The sequence below is a fragment of the Bradysia coprophila genome, unplaced genomic scaffold, assembly GCF_014529535.1.
Source record: "Bradysia coprophila strain Holo2 unplaced genomic scaffold, BU_Bcop_v1 contig_151, whole genome shotgun sequence".
NCBI lineage: Eukaryota > Metazoa > Arthropoda > Insecta > Diptera > Sciaridae > Bradysia > Bradysia coprophila.
The window spans coordinates 6,507,821-6,522,612 of record NW_023503423.1 but is presented as its reverse complement, the minus strand read 5'-3'; the positions used below and the strand labels follow the sequence as shown (position 1 = coordinate 6,522,612).

At 38.1% G+C, this 14,792-nt stretch overlaps 3 protein-coding genes across 5 annotated transcripts; 2 read left to right on the top strand and 1 right to left on the bottom strand.

Annotated features, from left to right (window-relative positions):
• The first annotated feature begins 225 nt into the window (after positions 1-225).
• Positions 226-2,918, top strand: LOC119074588 (zinc finger protein 2 homolog). 2 transcript variants are annotated; one of them, XM_037180826.1, is made up of 7 exons: positions 226-464; positions 555-1,545; positions 1,794-1,848; positions 1,915-2,033; positions 2,297-2,430; positions 2,485-2,644; positions 2,716-2,918. In XM_037180826.1, exons 1-7 carry the CDS (start codon positions 333-335, stop codon positions 2,910-2,912), a joined length of 1,788 nt encoding a protein of 595 aa, XP_037036721.1. In that variant the 5' UTR covers positions 226-332; the 3' UTR covers positions 2,913-2,918. The 2 variants fall into 2 exon arrangements, 1 of the variants encoding a protein (XP_037036721.1); XR_005087210.1 differs by having other exon boundaries at positions 228-464; positions 1,915-2,053; positions 2,258-2,430; positions 2,716-2,758.
• A 1,996-nt stretch (positions 2,919-4,914) lies between these two features.
• Positions 4,915-5,957, bottom strand: LOC119074692. Of its 2 annotated transcripts, none has more exons than XM_037180976.1 (4): positions 5,482-5,783; positions 5,268-5,402; positions 5,089-5,199; positions 4,915-5,010 (listed from the first exon to the last, which is right to left on the bottom strand). In XM_037180976.1, the coding sequence occupies exons 1-4, from the start codon at positions 5,692-5,694 to the stop codon at positions 4,984-4,986; spliced, it is 486 nt and encodes a 161-aa protein (XP_037036871.1). In that variant the 5' UTR covers positions 5,695-5,783; the 3' UTR covers positions 4,915-4,983. The 2 variants fall into 2 exon arrangements, with proteins under 2 accessions (XP_037036871.1, XP_037036873.1); XM_037180978.1 differs by having other exon boundaries at positions 4,919-5,022; positions 5,482-5,957.
• Positions 5,958-6,830: 873 nt separating this feature from the next.
• LOC119074641 lies at positions 6,831-8,801 on the top strand. Its single transcript, XM_037180917.1, has 2 exons — positions 6,831-8,030; positions 8,107-8,801. The coding sequence occupies exons 1-2, from the start codon at positions 7,191-7,193 to the stop codon at positions 8,560-8,562; spliced, it is 1,296 nt and encodes a 431-aa protein (XP_037036812.1). The 5' UTR covers positions 6,831-7,190; the 3' UTR covers positions 8,563-8,801.
• Positions 8,802-14,792: the final 5,991 nt, after the last annotated feature.

Sequence of the window (14,792 nt, the reverse complement as noted above, 5' to 3'; positions counted from 1 at the left end):
GTCACCATCGTCTCCATTTCGTTTGTTATTTACATTCTTCTTATATGTACTAATCTTCTAATCCAATATTAGGCGACGTAATTTACAGTAATTATATCACCAAACCGGTAACACTCAACCTTTTCTTGTAAATTCTTTTGAATACCCCTATCATATTCACTAGCAAACGTCTTTTTTGCGTCAGATGTCGCTAGCTGCCGTCACCGAACTCTAATGACATTGGTGACATATTTCTGTTTTTCACAGATTTATTTTTGTTTTCCCGAGTCAATAATAAACAAACAAAACTTAAATTTGTGACTAAAACTAAATGAATTAAAAGTACGCCTACGATGACTCTGAACTTTGACACGATATGCCGTACGTGCATGACCGAATCACAAGCTTTATTGTGCATTTTTGACGAGCAAAGCTCATCTGCAAATGATGTTGTTTCGATGTTACAATCGATTACTTCGATTCGAGTAAGTCAATACTTACGAAATGTCTTGTTGTGGGATTTCTCTCTTCCTTGCTTCCACACCCAACGATCTTAATTTCTGAATTTCAAACAGGCATTGAAAGATGATGGTCTTCCCGAAAATGTTTGCATTGGTTGCTTGGCAGAGATTAATCGTGCGTTCACCTTTAAGAGTCGATCAGAACGATCCGAGAACACATTGAGGCAATACATAAGTCGACTGAACGTTAAATCAGAACTTGAGTCAAAGATTACGACCAATTCACCTGTGTTGTCTGGTACAACTGATGACGAAGGCTACGAAATAATCGAGGTGGACGAAGACGAACGGACAATAGCGCGTACCGAATTGGTTGAAGATTATAAAATGGAAACGGAGAATGATGGAAGTGCAAGTAGTTTATCGCCAAGTGTCCTGGATGGACGCAAAGTGTTAATTTTGACATCGAGCACAAGCTTACCAAATCCGATCAACGTCATATACGAATGTCACATATGCTTTGACACCTTTAGCAGCATCGCTTTGTCTGAACGGCACATGGCTAAATTTCATGGGCCCGAAAATGAGGCGAAAGATGACAATGGTACAGCCGATTTGATAGTTGGTGATCACAGTCATTCAAAAGAGGATTTTTGTAATGGGCCAGAACTCGACACTCTACCTGTTGTCGTCGATCTGCACGAATCCACAATCCCCGTTCTGGATGATGAAGAGACTCTCAGCAACGAAGAAGCGGCAAAGGCTGAAGATGAAATCGTACCGGTCATTGTTGTGACGGGACACGAAACAGCCGAACTGAAATTCAATTGCCAAAAATGTGGCGGAAAATTCGCTAAGGAACGGTCGCTCAACATCCACATAAAGCTGAACAAGTGCACGATAAAAAGTTTCGAGTGTGGCATTTGCAAGAAAGTTTTCGTTCGCAAAAAGAATCTCGATTGTCACATGCAGACGCACAACGAACCGTCGGAACATTCGTGTAAAGTTTGCAGTCAAACGTTTCAGCAAGCTGAGGAACTGGCCATACATATTCAAACGGAACATGAACCGAGTCGAAAATATCTGTGTCCTCACTGTTGGAAAGGTTGGTACACATTTTGAGGACTTTAAGGTAGCACAGTGTGAACGACGTTTGTGACTGTACTGTTCGGAAATAACGGAAAAGGTGAGACTGCTTCAGTTTTCAGTTGGTACGTCGGCTCTTTTAAGATAGCCTGCTGGCGGATGAAATGGGTTAGTCACTCGTTTAATATTCGTAACAACAGTCGCAAACGCTACACTGTGCTACAGGATTTGAACATCTTTAACTGTTCATAATTTTCCTACCAACAGGCTTCAGTGTCTCATCATCTTTGAAAGATCATATCAGGATTCATAACGGTGAACGGTGATGATCGCAACATTATTTTTTTGCTGAATTTTTTTGTCTTAAACGAAAAACTATTTTCCATAGTCCGTACCTGTGTTCGATTTGCGGCAAAGGATTTAGTCAGAGCACCAACCTCAATCAACATGTGATGCGACACAACAAAACGAAACCGTATTCATGTCCGATATGCTCGTATTCGTTTGGTAAAATGGGAATGAATTTGGGCTGTTGCTATTCGCACACGAGTGTGAATAGTCAATTGTGGGAACGAGGAACTTATCCTTTTGTTCCATGTTGTAAAAAGAAGCAATAACCCCTTATGTTGCGTGTTGAAAAGGGAGCTTGAACTCTTTATGTTCCATTTTCTCGCGTGAGAATAGTCTCACAATTGATTCGAGTGCGAATAGCCACTTCGATGAATTTAATTGTCGGAAAGTGCGCGATTGAAACAAATCTCAAATTTCAGTGTCGAAGGGCGAATTGGATGCACATTCTCGGAAGCATAGCGGACTGCATCCATTCGTGTGTGAATTATGCGGATCGTCATTTACAACATCCAGCTCTCTGGTTAAACATAATCGAATTCACACCGGCGAACGGGTGATAAATTCCAATATTTTTCCGAAAAATTGGTTCTGAATGTCTCTCTTCCAGCCCTATGCATGTGAATATTGTCCAATGCGTTTCGCTGCATTAGGTACACTAAAAAACCACACTCGCACCCACAACGGTTGTCGTCCATTTGCCTGTGGCATATGCGGTCGAACGTTTTCACAGCGAAGCGATTGTCTGTCACACCAAGAAACACATACAGGTAATATGTAGAAACCGGACGATTGCTTTCGTTACCGAAAAACCAATCTTGATTGCTCATTACTTCAACAGCCGACAAGTCGTTCTTTTGCCAGCAGTGTTACAAATCGTTTCACAAAAGGAGTGGGCTCAGGAATCACATGAAAATTCATCGTAAGGACGAATTAGATCGAGTAGCGAGCAAACCATCGGTTGTCGGGACCACCGGTAACAATAATGATATTAAAATTGCATATGTAACTGAAATATACGCAGCAAATGACGATTGAAATTAGTCAAGTGGTTTCCAAGCGTTTAGAAAGTCATTCTTCTACCTCATCGAGATGATATAAAAGGTAAGAAAACAAAATTGTTATCTCCCCGACTCGACCTGGATCACATTTTTGGCTCGGTTAATCAGTAATTCTATCAGCGCAATATCCAAAAAGTGAATGATTACATTCGGTGTTACAATTGATTACAGAAAATGGCAGGGACTATTTTTGAGAAATCAAATTTCTCAAAAATCTCAAAAAATTCTCAAATTCTTCAAAGTTTAAAACTTGGTTTAACAATGTAATTTTATGTGCAGACAGACATAAAAGTAACCAGAGAACTCGTACAGTCGAAAAAGTGTAAGAAGAAGTAATTAAAGCCTTCGATATTAATTTTTCAAGTATTTAGCTGTCTAAATCAGTTCCAAAAACGTTAAAAATATTGTCTACATTGTTAGACACGTAACAAAGTTAATTTTCCTAAATTTTATTCAGAAGAATTAGAAAAATATTTTGTAAAACTTTGAGAAATTTAAAGAAATATTTCTCAAATTTCTCAAAGAATTCTCAAAAATCTCAAAAAATTTCTCAAAAATAGTCCCTGGAAAATGCAGGCACGAAGCAAAGGATTTTTTGACCTGGCTGATTTTTAGCCTGTATTTCCCCGAATTCTCTTGAAGAACATCCCACCGATATCCACATATTTTCCAGAGAAATCATTTTTATGAACCCAGGAAGATATGGAACCCTACGGTGCAAAGCCAAATTTCCAAATTATTTTTTTCTGGTCATGTGTAGCCAGTGGATGATGATCGAACACCGATAAAGTTAATTTTTCTTATGCGATTTCCTTGCACACGCTACAAAGGATGTCAACGGGAAGCTGAGTCCATGTAGTTATGAAGCAACCACATCTTATTGAGTGTGGAACTTATCTACTCTGACATACGGATAGTTGAAAAAAATGGAAAAATGTTGCTACATCGATGAAATTCTTAGATCTTCCCTACATCGACCAAGCAACTAAAAGATGAAAATACTGTCTATGCACGAGAAAATAAGTCAGCGTCTGTAATCTCTACGTATTCCATTTTTCGGTATTGTTTTACCTCACGGTAGACATCGCTCCGATTATCTTTTAGTAGATCTGTAGAAGACGAGGCCCTAGAACTTCGTCATGTCTATGAGTAGATGACTCCAATAATGCCCTGTTTTCTCCGTAATTACATCATCTTTCCATTATTGGCACAACGTCCATGTCACTTCTAAAAGAAAATGACATAAAAATACATTTCGTTCGATCTTTGATCACCATATCAGACAGCGTGAGCCATAATTTTGTTGAAAATGCTTTAGGATTCTAGGCATATAAAAAAGACTCCTCCGGAAAGAGGGATCAGAACATTATTAAATTCTGGCTACGTTGTCCTATATCACCTACAGTCAAAACTTTAAAAGAGCAAAGTGGTTAGGAATGTACAGTGCAGTATGAACTCTCACTCACATGCAATTATGTAGTCTAACTAAAAATTGATGAGCAGAAAATACCTTTAATGTATAGCATTACCATTAAAACAAATTAATTGAAAAAAAAAATAATTGATTCAGTTTGCAAATAGTAATAGCTATGAAGGTAATTTACATACAGCTGCGGTGTTATTAAATTATATATTCGAACCAACAAGTGTTCATTAAGTTTTCTGTTCAATTTCGTAGGTTGTTATTGTCGAAACAATCGAGAAGTATTAAATGCAAAATGCAAAAAACAAAGACAAGAACCATATCAGAACCACTGGTGACTGGTCGTCCTTCGAACATTTTAGAAACGCCAACCGTAAATCGCAACATTACTTCACCTGTACACATAACAGTATTTCTCTAGTGTTTGATTCAACATCTATCAGATGCATGTGGATCATACCTCCAACTAGTAAGATCAACAAAGTAAATTACTAGCCAGAGCTTATACTTGGCTAGGTTGGCGATAGCAGATAAGGTTAAGAAGGGAGAATCAAAATATTTTTCGTCACAACGACTTTATTCAGTATATCAAAAAATGAGAACACAATTTTTCTATCAACACAACTCATTCCAACGACGGTATGTTAAGAGCCTTAACGCATTCCTGTAAAATGAAATTTTTTTAATCATTGTCACAGACGTGCTGAACAATAATATGCGATTATATTACCCCAACTGCGCATGGTACTCCTTCACCCCATGTTTCTTTTACTCTTCGTACCTCCTCACTGTGCGACATAATGTATGGTTCACTTTGTCCAGCAATCACACAATAACCAGTCTGTCAATTAAGATCATTTTTTTTGCTTTTTCAATTATTGGACTGAATTACGGCGAATTCAATCTCACCTTAGCGAATTCCCACCAACTTCCGTCTACTAGACCGCAGATATTAAAGAAAACGTCATTGATGGATTGAGTATTGTTCGGTTCTAAGACGTATTTCGGTATTGGGCATTGTGCCTCACCACTGGCTTTCATGAACTACAGACAAAATTACTAGGTTTAATTTACTGTGAGTCGTGCATCAAGGGAGAAGTGGTGTAACATTTTATACACTTACATCATCATCCATCGGTCTGTGGCAGTCGATGACAGCATTCCACAGGTCTGTATTTTTGCGCTGGTCGGGACTACACATATACTCTGTAGCTTTGTAAATTTCCGTTAATGTCATACATTCAGGGCCGAGGTTCAAGCCCAAGAATGCAGCTAGAGATGCGTTGGCAAACATTTGTTGCAAACAGCAACTTAAAAGGAACAGAACCACTTTCATTGTTAGTTTTTCTTTTAACTTTTCTCGAGAAACACTGTTACACGGAAGATAAGCGAAAAACGAACGTTTGAGCTAAACCATCGATTTGAATTCATATTTATACCAAATTTCGTAGTCAATATTAACAATGAATAAACGAAAATCATCATTAGCGTCACTAGAGAATTTCGTACACTTGAGCACATACTGAATATGACTAAATTTTCGGATAAATAATTCATTTTCTACAATATAGGGAAAAGCGCCTAACGACTGGAAAGACCTAGTTTCTAAAGATGTCGAGTTTCTGGTAGTACTACAGTTAATGTCAATCGAATTTGTGCCCAATTTGCTTCAGCTGGTCCACTAATACAATCTGAATCTCACTGTTTCGTGCTTATACGGCGCGCTTATCCATCTACGGGCGTGTAAACTTTTGTATGAATGGAGCAGCTGGTAAACCAGCCGATGCGAACTTGGACATTAACTGTGTATCATCAAAATTCAATAGTACGTTAAATCGCATGAGTATTCGCTTCATGTCAGTCTACAGAGTTAAAATCAGGAAAAGTTTTCGAGTTGAGATGACCTGACCATGGATTTAGAAATGTCCATGATTGAAGTGAAGGCGACTCAGGCGATTTTTTGATTAAGTTTTGATCTGACCTGAAACCAGAATATAATAGTCAGGTCCAGCAGGGCAGGTTACCTGCAAATTTGAATCAAAAATTTAAGTAACCTGAAGTCTCACAGATTTGATTTAACCAGGGTTCAGGTCAGGTCAGGCCGTTTTATGACTTTCAGGTGAAACTGGTTTAAGATCGCATTCGACCTATTCTGCCTTACCTAAAACGATCCATCACTCGCAATCATTCAGTAACGGCAAGCGTATTGCTTTTGATTAAAGTAACTTTCTTTGCTACAAAATCTTTTACTTCGTTTGTTCTAACATTTCTTTTCATTTCTTCAATATCAGAAGACACTAATTGGAACTAAGAGCGATACAGAGATAAAGTTGAATCTCGTCGTTTTAAACAACAAATATCTGTCCGTTTATAAATTTGTCAGTAAAAAACACAAAAAACTCAGACCTTCCTCTTTTTCAGATTTCATCGTTTTTACATTTGAAAATTATGGAATATTCAAACCTGAAGAGTAAAAAAGTGCTAAATGACCGCATAAGCCGAGCTCATCGATTATTTTTCGTCGTCCCTGTCGATAACAGATGGCACAGTTTTCGCAAAACATTAATTGATTTCATCGTAATGCAACATTTTAGGCAATTGTTCTAGAACGGATCTATTATGCATGCGGTAACACGGACCAGTGAGGTCTTAGGCATTTAGGTAGAGTGACGAGTTATTGAGTTGAATTGGTGATAGAATAAGAACCATTCTCGTGAGAACACTCGAAGCGTCTAGTCGAATCATTGTACAGTCATTGTGAAGTCATTGTTAAACTAGAAATTTCTTTGTAATTTTTGAAAGCAACTATTACGTCGCCGGTTTTAACTAACTATGAAACTGCATACTGGTGTTTTACGAAATTCGCTACGGCAAACAATGTCTGAACGTCAAGTTCCTGTATTTGTCCGAAATCTTCTGAATGAGATCAGCGAAAAAAATGGCTTCGCAAATCCTACAATGAGGTTCGAAAATGGTTCAAATCCTGGAGACGGTTTCACCAGCAATATTGTTCGGGCAATCATTTCGGAACGAAATACTGATAAGAATCTGCGTCTGGTGTACAAATTAGCTCCGGAAAATAAAAGTCAACGAAATGGATTCAACTCCAGCTTTACATTTGCCAACGAAGCGAATTTTTACAACAAACTGATGCCAATTTTCACCAAATTCCAAGTCGAAAAGAATCTTCCGAAGGAAAATCAATTTTCGTTGATCCCGAAATGCTACGCTGCTGTGGCCGACGACAACAAAGAAGAGTACGCCCTGATATTCGAAGATCTGCGCTCACAAGGCTTTAGTATGTGGGACAGATCAAAGGCGTGCCCGGTTGAAAACATCCGGCTTGGAATCCGTGAGATTGGCAAATTTCACGCCATTTCCATTGCAATGAAAGACCAACATCCGGATAGATTTGCTGAATTCAAAAAACTCACGGAAATTGCCGAAAAATTCTTGGACACTCCAGATTTGCTGCAAATGTTTGATACTTCCTTCGAACGGAGTATTTCAGTGCTGAAATCGGATGAGCACAAGGATATCTACCGTCAGATCAGGACAAATATCAAGAAGCATTTTGTGGACTGTTTCGAGGAAAAACCGCATGCTCAGTTTGGGGTTATGTCACATGGCGACTTTTGGACCAACAATTGCGTGTACCGCTTCGTGAACGATGTGAGTCTAGCGTGTCTCTTTTGACCTTGAGTCTAATTAACTAATCGAAACCTTTCATTTTTTTTTCACCTTACAGACGGACATCGCCAACGACATTCGCATTTTGGATTGGCAAACAGTTGGATACACAACACCAGCCATCGATGTACTGTTCAGCCTGTTCATTTCAACGGATAAAGCGCTTCGTGACACCGAATATCAGAATTTGCTTCGTTTGTACTACCAGACCCTGTCGCAAACGGTCAAATTACTTGGAAGCAATCCGGACAAATTGTTCACTTTCGAAAACTTGCAAAGCGAATTGAAAAGAGTCGGCAGTTTTGTGCTGCTTGTGGCTCCATTCTATAAGCAATTGTCTCACGCAAAGGCTACCGAACTTACGAACTGGAACGTGATGTGCGACAATGTGGGTCAAGGTGGCGAACAGCAGGAACTGTACACACTATTGAGCGAGGCGGGAAAACGCGCCTACGAGCGAACCTTAAATGATGTCGTCGGTGACGTTGTTCGAATGGGATACTATCGGAATTGAAAGTTGTAAGTTTTTGTTTGCTGTAGGGGAGAAGAATGGCGGCAGATAATTTTTGTTTTGTAATTTCAACTAGAGTAACGGTAGTGTCGCTTTCCATAATTGTAAATTTCTTTTGTGATCACTCGACCGCCATTACGCTGTAAAGTGGGTGGAACAACACATTTATTTCGCTATTTTTAATCTTTAAATTTGTTTTGTATTATTTTGTAAATGATGTGACACAAATAAAGTGAAAATTTTTAAATTGAAAAAAATTTGGTTCCTATAACTGGTCAAAGTGCAAAAGAAACAGCGTGTCCTTGTAAAAAGACACACACACACACACACACACCCATACAAGCAAAAACTGTACAATATTTATATTGCCATATATGGCGCCATTTATGGCGGAAAGATTTAACTCCATGACTGTTAGGTCAAATAACGATAAGTGTCCATTAGTAAAAGCGAAAAAATCAGCTCTTCATCGTTACACAAACAGACAAGCGAAAGCCGGATGAGTTTGTACCAGTGGCCTGTTGAACGAACTTCGGTTTTGATTGGTTGTGTTTCCTCTCTCAAAGAACTATTCTTGTGTCGAATTTTCATGCAGTTAATACGATCACACAAGTGTAAAGTAAAGGATAAGGTCGAGAACACACGATCAATTTTGACTTGGTAGGATCGACAATTATGCTGTATTTTCCCCATTGCCTGTGGGAAATGTCAGATGACATTGTTCTCAGCATAATTGTCGATCCGATCAACGCACAATTGTTTGTGTATTTACGGCCTGATCAAACACCACGGGTCAATTGAATCGAAAACAGACTAAAGAATTTTTACTCAGAATAAAGTTTTGTTTCACCGGTCCGGTAACGGAATGGGAAGCAATCAAATGGGTCTGCAAGACACAATGTCGAAACAAATTTTAAAATAACGAACAGATTCTTGGTGTGACCTCCTGATTGTAAATCTGGTGGCTAGATGATCGCCGATCATTGATTGGTAAAGGTTCTTGTTCGAAGGTTTTGCAACTGTTGCGCAACCTAATCGTAGTTGAAATGATGTTGCAAGTAGAAATTTCTCCTTGATGGAGAAAGCAAAGTTTCACGATTCCATACGGGCTACATTCGTCTTCTCATTATGAGAAAGTTTTTCATTTACAATAATAGATATTTATGCTGCTAGAATTGTAAAAAGGTATCTCGGTAAACGGTTCGAGACGAAGTCTAGAACTTTGTTCACGACATCGAGAACTAAGATACCGGTTTCAAGTTCTAGACTGTCCTAATTTGCGTAAGGGACTTAAGAGTGATATCGCCAAAACATAGAACGAAATCAGACATTATGGAACAAGGGGTCACAGATATTATTGACTTATAGCTCATTCGATTCGTTGAACTTTTTGCGAGTAAAACGTAGTACTACGTTTAGTGAACTTTATTTTGTTGTTGACGCTCGAGGTCAATAGGTCATGAAGTAAGGGTTTGCCAAAAGGGGCCCAAAATCGTTTTCTCGCGATTAGTCGAACGTTTTCAGCTAGCCTTGTAGGCCTTGAAGAGACGCACATTTTGAGTATACACACCACCAGCTCTACGATTATGTTGCAAATGCTCTGGAAGTGGTGGAAATGAAACTACAGGAAAAGGACAATGTAAAATGACTTTTTTTTCGAGCAGAACAGGAAAAGGTACATTTTACATTTTGCACGAAGGTAATATGTTTGTGAAGGATGATCGGCAAATTCTGTTCTTAACGAATTTTGAAAATTGTACCACCTGATTGGTACTTTGATCATGGGTCAGGAATCTTACATGTTTTCTCATAGCGAACACTTGGTGTTCTCTCATACGAATGGTATGTATTTCAACATTTCAACATTTTTAGTTTTCGTTATTACTTTCGGTCATTACTCCCGAGTTAAAATAAAGGTCTCAAAGGTTCGAAATGCATAGTCTCATGGTCTCAAAATACATGGGACTTGATACAGAGAGACTACGTATTTAGAACCTTTGAGACTTATATTTTTACCCGGGCTTTGACTGCGTTCTCTTTAAACAGTTTAAACAGATCGCAAAACAGAGATTTTATGGCTCTTATTTATACCACTATGCAAGAGTCATTAAATTAATTTCAGTTGGAGAAGGACAAGGCTCTTTTCTCCGAAGTAGTACAGAATGTACAGAATGTTTCCAACAAAGTAAATTCGATATACTGATCCATGGCAACCCTTGCACTAACAATTGCGTGTACCGCTTCGTGAACGACGTGAGTGTGGCATGACTCTTTCGACCTTGAGTCTAATTTACTAATCGAAAATTTTCAATTTTTTTACCCTACTGACGGACATTGCCGACGACATTCGCATTTTAGACTGGCAAACAGTTGACCATTCTGTTCAGCCTGTTAATTTCAACGGATAAAGCTCTGCGTGACACCGAATAACAGAATTTGCTTCGTTTGTACTACCAGACTCTGTCGCAAACGGTCAAATTACTTGGAAGCAATCCGGACAAATTGTTCACTTTCGAAAACTTGCAAAGCGAATTGAAAAGAGTCGTCAGTTTTGTGCTGCGGCTACCTTTTGTACGGTCCACCTGGTTGCGGCAAATCGAGTTTCATAACAGCTCCAGCTTAAATTTAGTATTTGCACACTGAATTTAAGCGAACAAGGTCTAACTGATGATCGGCTGAACCATTTATTAAAGAAAATAACTGAAGGTAGATTTACATCGGGTACCATTTTTACCATTTTCTTCTTTTCATTAATCCCAGTGTTGTGCCAGAAAATTCGATCATATTGTTGGAAGACATCGATGCATCATTTGCTTCCAGTGAAGAGACATCAGTACAGAAAGCCGCATTCATGACCACAAATCACGTCGATCGGTAAGAGCAACCTTTTGCGATCGAATTTATTAGATTTTCAATGTTATTGTTCCCTCAAAGACTCGATAAGGCATTAATCCACCCAGACCGCATCGACTTCAAACAAGAAATTAAATGCTGCAGTCAACATCTCTGATCGAGGAAATGTTCAAGCGATTTTATACGACCGCCGATTCGATACGAAACTCGGTCGAATTTGCCAAGAAGGTGATGTCGTTTGGCAGAGATCCAGTGAGCCCAGCAGAGATCCAGGGATATTTTATGAAGCACAAAGAATCCGCTTTAGATAAAATGATTAGTAAAGCCGATCAGCTATGGGACGATAGTCGAAAAAAAGATTCGCCGAAAGAGAGTGAAAAAGTTTAGCTCGTTTGTTTTATGGAAATTGGCCATTCGCATGTAAGCTTTTTGTCCTATTAAATGACCTCGTAAACACGAAAAAAAAATAAACAAATTTTTCTGCAGTCACTCGTTGAAGTTCAAATGTTCAAATTTGAAAAGTCGAGTCTTCGTGTGAATTTGGTTGATCCGAGGCGTGGATGAGGTCAATTAAACACACGAAATACTTTGTAGGCTACAACTCGAATAATTGCCTAAACCCAATCGTCGAAAACACATTCTTAATAGTATATCATGACTTATATGCATTTAGCGTTATGGGCAAGCTCTCGGTCTACAAGTGCTAGTACATACATCTATATGTAAATATTTTACACAGATCCAAAGTTAGCCTCACTAAAAACTGAAATTTTGAGTTTTGTACGATGCTGTTTGGCAATTATTTCCATATAAAAAGACGTGATTTTGCCACACGATTTTTGAATACATTTCTCCTTAATCTCAGCATAATTTGTTTGATGGAGCACTTAATCTAAGGTCAGGAGACTTGTAGATAGAGCTAAATGTAAAATAATTTGGCAAAAACCAAATTTGATTAGTCTTCGTTTGCTAATTTAAAGTGTACGACATGAAATACTTAACTTTACTGACATTGACTTGGATATTTTTGCTTTTACGCGCTGAATATTGTGAAATTAAACGTGGAACGGAATTGCACCTGGATTGTAGGTCGGTAAACAGTAAACCGAGTATCGTTATCAAGGATGAACGTGTTAGCTGTGAAACCAATAGCAGCTATGGCGACAGCGACATTTTAAGGGATAACATCACCTCCATCTATATTAGTGCCTGTAGTTTTGACGATGTGTTTGAAGACATTACGTGGCCCCAACTAAAATCTTTAAGTTTGTGGAATCCATCAGTGACATCGTTGGATGCCGGATTTTTTCGAGATTTAAACAATTTGGAAATATTGATGCTTGTTCTTAACACTGATGGTGTAGATTTTACCGGATTGGAACAACTGAAATGGCTAACCTTTAACGGAAATATAAATTCGACGACGACGTTTTCTACTCTGAAGAATCTAAAATATTTGATTCTTTTGAGTTTAAAACGAAACCAATTGGAAGAGCTCAATGCAAATATTTTCGGTGGATTGACTAACCTGAGATCGTTGTATTTAGAACGAAACTACATTCAACGCATAGAAGACGGTGTATTTGCGGCCTTGAAAAATTTGAAGAAATTAGATTTATCTCGTAACAGACTCACCACTCTGGGTGAACGTAGTTTCGAGGGACTTGAAAATTTGCACTATTTGACTTTAAAACGAAATCACATTGCGACCATCAATATCAACACATTCGCTGCTTTACCTAATTTGATTCAATTAGACTTGAGTAGCCAAGGTGGCCATCTGACCACTATAGATTTGAATGCATTCCCACAGTTCGTTGATTTGCGTACGAAAACTGTAATTTACACTGAGGAAAGTCCGGAACTAGACGATATTGAAAAAGGTGAAATGCAATGGTTTCGCAGCATTTTTCCTTATGACGAAGATGAGGTTCACATGCAGGTATTCAGAACTAGTTTAAACAAAAATGTGGATCATCGAATCGATTTAGGTAGTTTAACGCCGCACAATCAGGATCATCCATCACCGCTAATTTTCGGTAATTTGGATTTGTCAGACAATCGTATCACTCTTATCAATGTAAAGTTTGATGGTCTACCGTGACATGAGATAAGAAAATTGCGTTTTGGTTTTATATATAAAACGGAAATAAAAATTTATTGAAATCAAGTTTTTGCCACCCCAACTTTAAACTACATGATGGGTAAAAAAACACCTTTCGCTTCAACCCAGTTTGATATTTGACGAGGCTTTCTAACGACAACTCATTTATAAAACTCTGAACACATTTAGATGCAATTTTTTATATCTCTCCCATTTTTCCAAGTCTCCAATTTCTTCGAATTTACTTCTATTTGCTGGAGCTCGTCGCGAGATTTCCAAAGAATCCCCATCTATTGAAATTAGACCGCTTTTAGACGTAGTTTGATGAAGTTTTCTCTCAAATTTATCATTTTTTATAGCAATCTATGGAGCACTGCAGCGTAATCAAAATGATCCTGTTTTCAGAGTTCGTCGTAAGCCACAAAATGACATTTTTATTTATGGAACTGTCAGCGGAATTAGTGACCCCAATTGGTGTACAGTCCATCTAACTAACGATTAAAAATTGTCTTTAGTGGATCACTTATTGCAGAATTAAAATACTTTGCATACGCATCATAACTATTTCATATACTGACAACACTTCTCGTATACTTTACATAATTTGCCTCGAAAATCAATAAATTATTTTGAGAAGTGAACTGGTATCAAATAGTAACTTTCAAGAAACTTGGTTGAATAAACCAAACGCCTTCGATCGAAATTGTAGTACCTAAGCTGTTCTTAGTCATTTTGTCGTCGGCGTACTTTGGCACTCGTATAAGATTGAATGCTCTCTGGTCTTCTGACATAAAACTGCACATTGATTTTTTACCATGATGTTAGCACAGGATTCATATATCAAGATTTGTGTCACGCTTGATATAACAAGTTCTCGAGTTTTGGCATATCAAAATCTCGACACTTGACACAATCACCTACAGCTCCTTGATCGTTCTCGAAGTGTTTGCATAAGCTGGTATACTCACTCGCACGTGTATTATGTGTATTACCAACGCACTTCAAGCAAAAGTGTTATTAATGACAGCTGTCAAATAGAGTACTTTTTGTATGAAATTTTATCCACACTCTTTTTACAGTGTAAAATTTTGTATGTAGCACTGTCAAGTTTCAGTACCCTATTTAGAGTACCACTTTTGCTTGAAGTGCGTTGGTATTACAGTAAATTCAATTGTGAACTTGAAGCTTGATTCAAGATGTGGAAACGTAAATCTTTCTTTACATATATCAACATTCAAGTTCCCAAGTTTTGATATAACAAGTTTCAAGTTCTCTT